Source organism: Dysidea avara, chromosome 8 (genome assembly GCF_963678975.1).
Source record: "Dysidea avara chromosome 8, odDysAvar1.4, whole genome shotgun sequence".
Lineage (NCBI taxonomy): Eukaryota > Metazoa > Porifera > Demospongiae > Dictyoceratida > Dysideidae > Dysidea > Dysidea avara.
In genome coordinates this window covers 13,165,061-13,178,195 of record NC_089279.1, presented here as the reverse complement: position 1 = coordinate 13,178,195, position 13,135 = coordinate 13,165,061, and the positions used below count along the sequence as shown (strand labels likewise).

The 13,135-nt window shown below is 38.4% G+C and overlaps 1 protein-coding gene across 1 annotated transcript; it reads right to left on the bottom strand.

Annotated features, from left to right (window-relative positions):
• Nucleotides 1-2,292: 2,292 nt before the first annotated feature.
• LOC136264782 (uncharacterized) lies at nucleotides 2,293-4,466 on the bottom strand. The gene is made up of 3 exons (XM_066059551.1): nucleotides 3,182-4,466; nucleotides 2,904-3,020; nucleotides 2,293-2,543 (listed from the first exon to the last, which is right to left on the bottom strand). The coding sequence occupies exons 1-3, from the start codon at nucleotides 4,464-4,466 to the stop codon at nucleotides 2,293-2,295; spliced, it is 1,653 nt and encodes a 550-aa protein (XP_065915623.1).
• Nucleotides 4,467-13,135: the final 8,669 nt, after the last annotated feature.

The following is a 13,135-nucleotide window of genomic DNA, read 5'->3' as shown; positions in this document are numbered from 1 at the left end:
TTACCACATTGAAGACATCATACTTTTAAAAAATGCTATATACCAGTTAAAGAACTGTACTGTACAAAAGATACTGTAGAGTACTCATGGTTGAGACCTCAGCTTTGCCTGACCCTCTCAGGGCTCAAAATAATGTTTGACAATCAGCCAGTATCTGGTCAATATTGAATATTGAACTGGTTAATTTTATTGTGGTCTGGGACATAGTGGCTGGATAAATCAGAATGTTATATTAATTATTGCCAGAGAGCAGCCTTACAAAGGCAGTAATATTTAAACTGTTTGTTTTTGGTTTGTGGCCACAAGCTTTACCAGTCAACACAGTGAGGTTTTGAACACCAGCCTACTTTTACTTGCCAGCTATGAATGTGCAAAATATATTTAAAACTTTGTTGTCCAGTGTTACCTTTGACTTGTGGGATGCATGAAGTTCACTTAATAGCTTAGACTGTTGTACTTCACTACGAACAGTGTGTAACATTATTTTATGACATGGTCGCATTCTTTTGGCATGACTATATCTCTAGGGTACCATTTTTATGTTTTGGTCTGCGTTGTACCAATGTACTCAAAAAAATTACTGGGAGCTCTACCTCTGACCTCACTACTTAAGCTATATTCCAATACAGCTGATGTAATTATGTAACAGATACCGTACCATATCAAACTATGTGGCTGTATTGAACACTATAAGCTTGTAACAACTTTAAACAGGCTGTAAGACCAGGTGACCTACAGACCTTCAGCACTTGTGCTGTGAAGCCTTAATAAAAGAATAAGATTCAAAAAGTCATGAAATACATACATAATTTTACCTTGACAAGCTACTTTGTGGTCTACTGGAAACCAAAGATCTAGATCGGTGCATAAGATAAATAATAACAATGATATATACAACTTTGCAAGTATAATATGTGACTGAAATTTTGAAAATCACCCATATGGACTTATTTGACACCTAAAATATTTAATAATCAAATCACAAACTTTATAGTGCAAATCTACTTGTTAATGGCTGCAAGCAATTCTCAATACCTTATAATTACAAGAAAACTCTTGAAATATTTTTAATACTGTGCCCTGCTCTTATTAGCAACTCACTAAAAATAAAAATTCTAATTATTTCATGTATGCTCATATGGGTGATTTTCCAAAATTAAGTTACGTATATCGAGCAATACAGCATATCAAGACTCATCAAGTCACCAGGTCAAGGAATGCAGCCACTACCTAAAGTCTATTATAACAATGAAAGCCCCGTAAAAGTATAAATTGGCCCACTTCTGAAGCTATAACACAGACCTTTTTTTAGTCATGGTTAAGTCATCTTGTTTATCTGGTGGACCGGTGCATTCTGCTTCTTGCTGATGTTTGCGTATTCTTTGCTGTTTTCTTTTGGCTGTAGTTTCTTGCTTTTTAGCCTCACTTTGGTCATTGTATGACACTGAATGTCCTTGCCTTGTAACAACATATTTAGTGCAAATGGCTTTGTCCATTTAAATTTGTAAAGATTGACTAAAGCAGGAAGTAATGATTGTGGAGTAGCAGTTTTGCAATCTCTATTCTTCCGTTCAACAGCATTGGTTGTTGATGGACATCTCTTCCAAGTATCAATATCCATGTCAGCATGATCTTTATGTAGCATTTTTAAGTGCTGGGGCCTGATCCACCATTCAACCCATTTCTTAGCAGCAGTCCAATTGCAGTTTTTGTCCAGAAATTCCACCTCTTCTAATGACAAATCTTTTATAACAGTAAGTAGAGTTTTTGCAGATGATTGCGAGGACAATACTTTAAAGCATTCCAGTGCACTAGGGCCATCACAGTGTGTAATAGCTGTAGCAATTTTGTTGAATATTTGTTGTTCTTTAACCTTTTGCATACTATGAACAACTCTGTCACGTACACGGTGCCAGGATCTGATCCAATGCACCTTGCAAGCTTTCAGTAATTGCATGGCTGAATCTTCTCCAACACTTCTTTTTAATCCATTGATTTCAGCATCTGACCAATCCGTCACTATTCCCAATAGGGTTTCAGCTGGCTGGAAATTGGGATGATCTGCTTTGCATTTGTTAAACATTTTGGTGAAAGCAAGTGCATGCGCATTACTATTTTGATGGGAAAGATGTACCCTAGCCACCACTTCCCATTCCATCAAGTGATAGTCAAACGCTACAGCATTAAACAAGTATGTAAATTCTGTACTTACATTGTATGTTATATCTGTTTGTATAAACTCAGACATTGATAGCAATTCACTCATATATGGATTCATTGTGAATATGTATTTTATTCCATCCTCCAGTCCAGCAGAACTAGATATGGTCTTGATAGTTTTTTAACCACATATCCTTGAGCAGTGTCACCTAGTCGTTTATTCTCTTCAGCATCAATTTTATCAAGATTCTGTTCCAACTGTAAAAAGTCAAATGTTTTCTCTGCAGCTGATGTCAATTTGGCTTTTTTTACTTCAGTCCTTATTTGGCCCAAATGTGTACTAGCCTTATCAACTACACCTGGCACAAATTCTAATCCCTTTCCTTGAATTATATCAATAGGTGTTAGAGTTGAATTAAGTGATACAGCTCTAGAAATATTTTCCTGTATGCACTTGGCAATTTTTGTTGGCCCATGACTTGCATGACTGTGTAAATTAATCATTGGTTCTTTTTGATTTCTGATGAGTGCAAATATCCAACGACGGTTGTCATTTGAGTTTTCAAAAAAAAACAAATATGCAAATTCTACTGGACAGTCATTCACATGGTTTAGTGGTGCAGATGGATGCAGTTTGCATCGTCTTTTTTCTCACACTGCAGCAACATAGTTGCATGAAGGCTCACTACATACTTTCACTCCACCACAGGGTGCAGATCGATAGTAAATATTTTCTTTTTTACCACCTACATCCATTTCCAACAGCCTATCTTTGTTTAACTTTCCTTTAGACAACTGGATATCATTCCAAATAAAATGTGGATCACTTTCTGCTGATTGTTCTAAAGTTTTGTAATCATCTATTTGATAAACACACTGAAGCTGTGCAGTTTCATACACACCAGGATATTGATATTCACTTTTATTTGTCAATGTTTTCCAATTTTCTTTTCAGTCATCATTTGTCTAGCTATCATTAGTGGTGGTGTTCCTTTACCAATTCTTACTTTTGTAGAGTTACCTGAGGAGGTTGAAGGTAGCGCACTATTCTTTGTTTCTGGTTGGCACTGTTTCACTAATCCTAAAGGTATTGTAAATTTATTGTCTTCTGTAGCAGTAAATTTACGACCTTTAGTTGTGATTTGGTATACACCCAGAATGGCATAATAGCCATTCTTTTTAATCAGTGACTTCATTTCTCTTTGTACAAAGCCAAAGGAATAGCAAATTTTGATGAATAGTCGCCACCATGTTTCAGAGTGTCCCTTAAAATTTCCATGTGATGGTGCAAGTTTGTCATACTCCTGTGTCCAAGCTGCATTTGATCCTCTGATCCATTGAGAAATTTTAAGCTCACCTTTTACTCCTAATGTATCTATAGCATTTACTAATGTTACCAGCTCTGCAGTTACATCTAAATGTTCTTCACTGCTATTGCTGGCATTTGTCTCGCATACATCACAACAAGTCATGTTTTCAGTACATTCAGTAACACTTGATTCTTCACCCAACATATCCAGCAACACTTTTCGTCTGCATGTGCAAGAAACATGTGCTATAACATATTTCCAAGACTCTCCAAAATCTTTTAATACTCTAGTGCAATAATCCTGGTCATGATGGTGCTGCTTGAGCCAAGCAGAAGCATGGTCAATATTTGAAGCTGAATATATAATAGTTGCAGTTGCTGCTTTTCCATCACGACCAGCCCACCCCAATTCTTGAGTCCAGCTACAAAGATTTTCTGGCACCCCATACCGAACAACATGCCTGATGTCCTCTTTGTCAATACCCATCCCAAAAGCTGTAGTAGCTACCATTACCTTAACTTCATCTGATTTCCACTTTGTATAACTAACATGTCTAGACTTGATATCCATTTCACCATGATAAGCAACAGTTTCAATACCTAAAGTATGTAACTGGTTTACAATTGGTCCAATGTTATTAATGAAGTCTACATAGATTACAGCACAGTTTCCAGCAATAATTTCAACTGTCCTGCTGGAAAATATTCTGAAGTCATTATCAGATGAAATTTCTTCACAAGCAAGATGTATATTAGGTCGATTTATTGATGCTATGGTGATGAATGGATTTCTCAATAGCTGTAGTATTGAGTTTTTCACTGCAGGGGTAGCAGTTGCCGTCAGTGCTACAAATGGAACATCTAAAAAGCGATTTTTCAAGATCTTCAGTTCTTTGTATGCTGGCCTAAATTCTTGCCAATAATGATACAGATGTACTTCATCAAAAGCCACCAAGGCTAATCGATTGTGTTTGACTAATTCTAAAATTTTGAGCATGTTTTCCACTTTGGAGATCCACTCTGGTGTTACAAATATTAGATCTATATCAGCATTTCTCTGTAATGATTGCTCTTCTATATACTGTTTTATCCATTTGTGCAGACCCTAGGTAAACAGCCCTAGTACCATGCTTCTTGGCATTCACAACCTGGTCTTGCTTAGACTAATTGTTGGTGCTATTATCAGTGACAGTTTATTTCCATAAATTGCTGGAAACTGAAAGCAGAGAGACTTACCACTGCCAGTAGGCTGAGCAACCAGGCAATCATTCTTGCACAGTAGATTGTCAATCACTTCTTTTGAAACGGTTTAAACTCTGTTACATTAAAATGCTCAGCGAGTGTAGCAATCATCATTGCATGGGTAAACATTTCTTCATTGTTGAAACAATCTTCTTCTTCATTGTCTTGATAATAATCTATACTTGAATGACTAGGCATTTGAGAAACAGTACAGAGTGTACTTCTTTCATTACATGAAACATAGCCACTATCATCACACATACTATGAGGCAGAATTTTGCAGGGTTTGTGGTCTATTCTTTTTTTGTGCTGGTGCACCCTTGAACAGCAATCACCACAAAATTCTTACTTACATTCATCACAATTGTATTGAGCCATTTCACCACAAATTTCACACTCTTTACCACCACCAGATAAGCATTGTTTGATTGACACATATATGTTTGAATCATGTAAAAACAACAAGGCATTTTTACCATCTCTATCTTCTTGCCTTCACGGGTAAGAGTAATTTGGCCACTATGAATTCCCCATTCTTGCTCTGCCAATTGTTTCATACTACTTGAAACATTTGCATTCAATTTAAGATTGCAAACCAATAACTCGGAGGTGGGACCATGTAAAAAGAATTGTCTTTCATTGCTACACGCATCTGCAGAAGAAATATGTACTATAAAATGCATTCACCATAATCATTTTGTTCTGCTACAACAATCATACAATAGCAATACATAATTTCAAGGAAGCCACACATAAAAGGAGAAAAGTACTAGATACTGACCACTAAATGGTATATAACTATATTATTAAGTTATCAGCCAGCTTTCTTGTTACTATACGAAACACAGTATCATGACCTGTCAGTTTATGAAATGTATTAAGGAAATTTTTACAATTGAAACCAGCACAGTAGGTAAGTTGTATGTTTGTGCAAGCCTGTTAACTGTTGCTTGAAAGACCAATGGGCAATTTTTTTCAGATTGTTGCTGTAGTGAAACTATTTTAACACTAATGAAATTGAAGTTTAACTCAACATAAGTTACAAGGCACAGTAGCGTAGCCAACAGAGGGGAAGGGGAAAAATATTTGTCTTCTCCACCACTAATTGTCCATTCCCAATTCAACCATTGTTGGCACACAATACTAAGCACCTTGTGGGTGGTTGTTATTATTATTATTATTAGTATTTGTTGTATTGTGCAAACCTCAAGAAGAGTGTGGTGCACAAAAGAAACAATAGTACAATTACAATCATAAATAATTACTAATTAATTAATTAAATAGTGTCTAGACCAGCTAGGTTGTGCTTGAATTGTTCAATCTCTGTCAAATTAATCACATGTTGGGGTAAGGAATTCCAAATTTTAATAGCGGATGGAAAAAAAGAAAATTTGTAAGAACTTGTCATTGGTATCATAAATCTTTTATTGTGTCCTCTGGTATGGTAGATGTCAGGGTTAGGAATAAGAAGATTGTCAGCATTTACAGTATGTCAACTTGGCAGTTTATGATCTTATATAAGATTATAGACTTTTGTTCATTTCTACATCTGGTTAATGTGGGCCAGCTCAGGTTAGATAACATTTCAGTCACACTTGCAAACCGGGAATAATTGTTAGTTACAAATCTCGCTGCACGCTTTTGAACATTTTCGATGGTATCAATATCTCTCTACATGTGGGGTGTTCCTTAGTACATGTCAGTTAAGCCCCACTCACTGTACACATCTAAGTAAAAGTGGGATATCATCACACATACACAAGTAGGATGTCATTGTTAGCTATTACACACAGAAAGGAACATACATACCATAAGCATTGTATAAATCTTTTTCACAGCATATTCTTACAAGGACACTAACTGATCTGTGCCTGTACATATTGAATACAATTAAATATAACTGGTAGTGTTATTAGTAATTATGTGTTATGGATGATAATAGAAATTTTGTGCTAATTTGTATAGCTCAGTAAATGCACGAAATGTCAAGTTATAATCACACACCTACAACACCAAAATCAACCTTAACCAAATCAATATCCACAAAGTATATGCCAAATAAAAAATATCTGCCTGGTTTTTAGGGACTGTAAAAAAAGCTATCTTCAAAACTCAACCCTGTCAGCATATATGTAAAGTATGCTTAAACTATGGTTTAGATATACATATATTTAGCAATTGTGTAAAAATGTGTCACTTGTGTAGAATGTGAGTTGGATGCATACTTAGCACTTGTAAAAATGTGTGAAAACTATGGGTTGGACAAAGTTGAGCTGCATTCCATGCTCCGGCTGTACAATTACATGTTTGTTACATCACAAGCTACATAGTTGTTTGGAATAAATATCTTCCCAGGAGTAAAGCTCTCAAATGAATCTTGATAAGAATTTGTGGAAGCTAAGGGTTAGGTCAAGCTCCAGGTGTACCAATCAATGCACTAATAATCACTCTGAATGCATAGTGTCACAAGCTACATAATTACATAAATGCAAAAAATTATAATTTAACACATACCTAAAGTTCATAAAAATGAACAAAATAAAGTGATCCAAAGAAGTCTTAGTAGGGGTTTGTTTCATCATGATTGCCACCATATGTTTCAGTGGCTGCTCTCCATGCTTCTATCAGGCAGAGAGTAGTGCACAATCTAAAAATAGCTAGTTGTAGTTGCACTGAAGTAATACAATAGTAGCTAGCTTACCCTCGCACGACTAAGGGACTTGTATGTAAGTATACTGCAGCCACTTAAGTAGCTAGAAGGACTATTCCAATAATGACACCAGCAGCCATTGGCTCAGCATCTACAGAGCTACTGCATGGGTTGCGCGAAGCAGAGGATTTCCAAAGCAAAGCAGTAGTAATATCCATGTAGATCTTGATCTCCACAGAGAACACATATCAACACTATTGTTTACAGAAACAAGGAATTTCGTTTAATAATGCTCACGTGATTAGTCTGCATCACGTGATTTACAAAGTTACGTAAAATCTTCCCAGGAGTAAGGCTCTCAAGTGGATCTCCCACCTTCTACCAGCATTTTACGTGAGTGTAAAGTACGTAAAATCTTCCCATGAGTGTCCGAAGGGTATAGGACAGGTTCAAAAGGAGCCTGTGGTTTGCGAAGAAAAAATGGATGATCCATCTTCTGAGACCCTGATTGCTTATGTAAGAATTCATGATGTTTGGCAGTCTCAAGTTGATGCTTTGTTTGATGTTCGGGTTGTTGACACAGATGCTCCTTCATATCAATCTCGTTCACCTCAGGCTGTCCTTCGTACTGCTGAAGTTGAGAAAAGGAGGAAGTATGGTGCGAGGTATGGTGCTGCTTGTCTGGCACGTCGTGCCAGTTTTACACCTCTGTGCTTTTCTGTAGATGGTTTATTTGGCTCAGAGGCTGATTATTTTTTGCGCAGGCTTGCAGACTCTCTATCAGTTAAATGGGAAAAGAATTAGTGTTGTGATGGGATATGCGAGGGCTGTCACGCTGCAAGTGGTCCCACGCCGCAAGTGGTCCCACGCCGCAAGTGGTCCCACGCCGCAAGTGGTCCCACGCCGCAAGTGGTCCCACGCCGCAAGTGGTCCCACGCCGCAAGTGGTCCCACGCCGCAAGTGGTCCCACGCCGCAAGTGGTCCCACGCCGCAAGTGGTCCCACGCCGCAAGTGGTCCCACGCCGCAAGTGGTCCCACGCCGCAAGTGGTCCCACGCCGCAAGTGGTCCCACGCCGCAAGTGGTCCCACGCCGCAAGTGGTCCCACGCCGCAAGTGGTCCCACGCCGCAAGTGGTCCCACGCCGCAAGTGGTCCGCCGGACCAACTACCGCGCCTCAAGTAGTCCGGCCGGACCATGTAAAGTTGCTGCAGATGGTCCGCCCTGCTGCAGATGGTCCCCCCAAAGAAATCTTCACTAGTATCAGCTTCCCAGTCAGTGCTAGCTCAACGTCTTGATCAAAACGCACTGCCCTCCATGGAATACAAGTCCTGAAGTAATGAAGCGAAGTTTGAGTAATGCATGACCTATTCTTAAACATATAATTCTGAACATTGCATTGTTTTGCATTTGCACGTGGTTCTTAATTTGTGTAACGCCTTGTGAGCACCAGTGTCCCCCTTTCAAAAATACTAACAAAACATACTCTAATAGAGCAGTCAGTCAAATAGAACAGTCACCACTATGACATAGCTTAGTGTCATGTAGTCATCCACATGCAGTTGTCAGCAGTATGTGACAGGATAACACTAAGATGCATCTCCAGAAGAGACTACAAATAAAGCTTTTGGGAATCTTCACCACTTCCGAGTAACTTGCAATGCTCAATTTACCATCTCCACTTTCCAGAGGCCATGACACACCACCCGAACAGTTGGCTATAGTTTTCTCAGTTCGATACTAAAACATGATTTAATCTCTATACTGTAATTTAGGCTGGAGTATGGGTTAGACAGCTGTTCTACCAATGGTGAAAATCATTAATTTACTTGGATATAGGCTTGGACAGTGATAGGGTACTACTAGCTGACAACCCTTGTACTTCTCATTTTTTATGCCCATGTAGTAGATGTTCCAACACACCCCGCCCCCTTTAATGTAACTCTTTAAGTATAAGTAATGTAATACGGTAAGTACATTGTTGATTTTTAATGGCCAGTAGCCTTGAGCTAGTGGACCATCAGTACTGTACCCTAAAGATTTTATTAATTGTACATCTCTTATTCTATACTTGTATGCAGTACTGTAAAGTAATAATCAATCAATCAAGCTGCATGTTTCACGTCTCATACGCAGCTTCAATAGTTATAGACAATAACTTTTTGAACATGTCAGCATGTACTAAAATGTCAGTTTCGTCGAAAATGTTATATACATGCAGGTTATAGCTGAAGAGTTCTATTCTAGTCTTAGAGTGTAAACTTTACACTCAGACACTCTCCATTAATGATACTAGAACTGATGCAGTTTGGCAACCTTAAGTGGTTCTTACAAGCCAATAAGTTAGTAAACTTAGAGTGTGACACGTAATAGTTTAATTGAATCACCACACACAATGGTTTTATTGTTCTATACTGGCCATATCATATACCTTATTTACTTGGTTAAACACTGCAACATTTATTACCTCAGTTTCAAAAATCAGAGTAGTGGCTATTCAAACTTGACCACCTCTTGATGTTCAAAAACAATGTTTAAATTTTGAGCACCGTAGGCTGGATTGGCTATTTTCAAAGCATAATTGTGAGAAAATTTATCCATATATATATAATGTGTGAACTTGAAGCATCAGTATTATGATCATACCACCCTCACTGTTGGCCAGTGCTATGATATAGGTTAGAATGACTACCAATCAAGTTAAATAATTGCCAAATCTGAAAGATCCACTTGATGTCCATGCAACTATTTAAGTTACTGTATATTTCACCATTTTTTACACAGGGTCGCGGGTGTCACATGGTTATATAGAAAAGGTTTCACCATGTTCACAACAACACTTCACAAAAGCACTGATACACAATTCATCACGAAGATTGTACAGGCCACTCAAAGTTGCAGGACTCTAAAAGAGTATACGTGCAATATAAAATAATATTATTATTTAAGTGTGAGTAAGTTAGTTATTGATCACATGATCTTTACAAACAATTATTGTTGACAACGATATCTGGTATCTCTGATCTATTACTTGATATTATGACATTCTCTTCTTGTGCATTATGCTCCTTGACTATGCAGAATATGGTCAGTAGCTGTAAAGAGCTCAAGTACTTTAATTATAGATGGTGAAATTGCAGTTCCAGTTTACAACTGCTACATAGCTATTGATTCAGATGACACTGATCTTCCTGGAGACTTAATGACTACAATATAAGCTCATTGTGGACTGCATTATAGTGTTGTACATGAAATAGGTGAAGGTATATATTACTGTACTTGTATGAAAATCCAGCTCCTAATTTAATCATACCTCATGTCAACGACATAAGATTACCTTTCCGAGAACCTCTTAAAATTGCGTTAACGTGATGTGTATTATACTTTCATCATCATTTAGATAGCACTATAGCTATAATGCGTGGATGTGAGTACATTATATGCTCAGGCATCACAGCCGATAACCTCCAGTAGCCTCTTGCTCTGCCAGTGGATTGTGCCAGTCAACTTCAATACTATGAACACTAATAGTTAGCAACTAATAATAGTAACACTAATATATAAATAACCAATATATGGAGTAGGGATCTGTGCCCCCCAGAAGCTAAAGCTTTTTGCAGGACAAAACATCTTGAATGGTTTAGATCATACCTGGCTGCTTTTACGTGGACTACATTGATCAAGAGTTGTATAGAGTGACAATCATGCCAGCAGATTATTATTATAGACCTAAAGAATGGCATACACAAGATCGCATGCATTTCATTTGCAAGATATCCTTAGCAGGCTAAATGCACCAATGCAACTGTAGATTTTAGGTGACTGTTCTATTAGAGTATTGACTGACTGCTCTATTAGAGTATCTCGATCTTGTATAACACGTACGCATACTAGTAATTATAAGGCCACCTCGGAGGATGCAGTGGAACGGGAAGCTAGGTTGGCACAGTGGGGCACAGGGGCGGATCAAGGATTTGTAAAAGGGGGGGGCTAACTCAAGGTTGGGTAGAGGTGTGCAAAGCACACTTCCCAGCATAGGAAAATTTTGAAAAATAGATGCTAAAATACTGCAATTTGGAGACATTTCCACATAAAATTCATAATATTTTCTGCCTGCAGATATTTTATATACTGCCTTTAGATTATAGGTATGGCTCTCTAAAGCATTTTTCTAATGGAAAAGTTTGGTAGGTACAGACAACCAAGTACATGATGCACCCCTCTCACAATTGCACAATACTGAATAGGTGCATGTTAGAATTATTAAGAATGTTGAAAGTGGAAAATTTTGAAATTTGAACAATACAAGATTGAATCTGAGAGCATTTTCAATGGAAATTGTGCACTTGAATTAAGTATTGCCATACATATTAACTACACTAGTAGATGAAAGAAGCCCTTTAAACAGACCGATGCACTTCATTGTATGTATAGGTGCTGGCAGATTTGGAAAAATTCCATAACAGAACCAACTACATGTTTCCAGTGAATGTTCTATTACAGTAGTTAGCTGACTGCTCTATTAGAGTATCTCGATCTTGTACACCTCCAATGCTGATCTGGGTCCTTGTTACATAAACTTTAGCATAAATCCACTGATAATACCTTGTAAAGATGTTTATAAGGTGGTTTTATGAGTATTTGTATTATTAGTGATCATATAATTATGCTAAGACAAAATTTCATTATAATACTCAGCATATTGATCAAGTAAAACCTAAATATGAAGGGGGGGGCTTCAGCCCTCAAAGCCCCCCCCCCCCCACCCCTGGATCCGCCCCTGGGGCACTTTGTGCCTAACCCTACGCTTTCTCAAAGATCTCTATGATCGAGTCAATGATAAAGCCAGTGGGGGGCCACTTATGGCAGAGGGGGACCAACTGTGGCAGCGTAAGTTGTCCGGGGGGGACAAGTTGCAGTGCTGCAAGTAGTCCGGGGGGACAAAGTATGGTTGCTGCAACTGGTCCGGGGGGACCGATTTTGGGGGGATAGGTTGTAGCATGACAGATCCCCTGATGCACAGGAAAACCCCAAACTACAACGGAGCCAGCCCATCACCACAGAATATTGGGAATTCCACTTCTCGCTCAACAGGTGGGCAAGATGTTTATAAGTGGTGGTAGCAGCCCTTCCCATGCCACCTGAAGTGGAAAAAACAAAGGAGGGGGGGTAAAACTCCCATGCTCCACCTCCCGAATCCGTTCCTCATAGGCACGACGTTTCTCTAGTTCGTGTTTTCGAAAAGCAGTAGATAGCGTAGAGGAACGATTAGAAGCTGCAAAGCAGTTAAAAACCCTCACATCAAAGAAGGTATGATGGTGTAGGCACCTCCAGAAGCCGGAAGCCCTGATGTCTACCCTCGAGTCATCATCTTGAATGGCAGAGCGATAATGTAAGGTCTCACCAGACAAAGGGTGCAGCTGTGGTTCAATCTGGACATTATGGCAGACTTCAGACATCAAACTAGCAGTCAGATTCCTAATTTCATTATGCCGAATAATTGGAAAGGCACCACGTGGGCAGCTAAGGGTAATTTGTTTGTAGCTGAACTCTCTACATGGTGGTTTCTTTGTAGCTGAACTCTCTGCAAGGTAACTTCTTCTATTGATCTCTCTACAGGGCGATTTGTTTGTAGCTGAACTCTCTACATAGCGGTTTGTTTATACACTGCTTGAAGGTTCTTAGTTTACTAATTTGTTAAGATGCCTTACTGTAGTTATACTGATAGTAAAGTGTCAGTAGACTTAAGTATATGGAACATAATTATTTTACTAAGT

Bases quoted from the DNA above. Each gene is read 5' to 3' on its own strand.
- LOC136264782 (XM_066059551.1), bottom strand. From the start codon at position 4,466: ATGCTCAAAATTTTAGAATTAGTCAAACACAATCGATTAGCCTTGGTG. The intron at 3,021-3,181 runs GTAACTCTACAA...TTTATCAAATAG, and splicing joins GCTACCTTCAACCTCCTCAG to ATGATTACAAAACTTTAGAA. The intron at 2,544-2,903 runs GTAAAAAAGAAA...ATATAATTCAAG, and splicing joins GTTGGAAATGGATGTAGGTG to GAAAGGGATTAGAATTTGTG.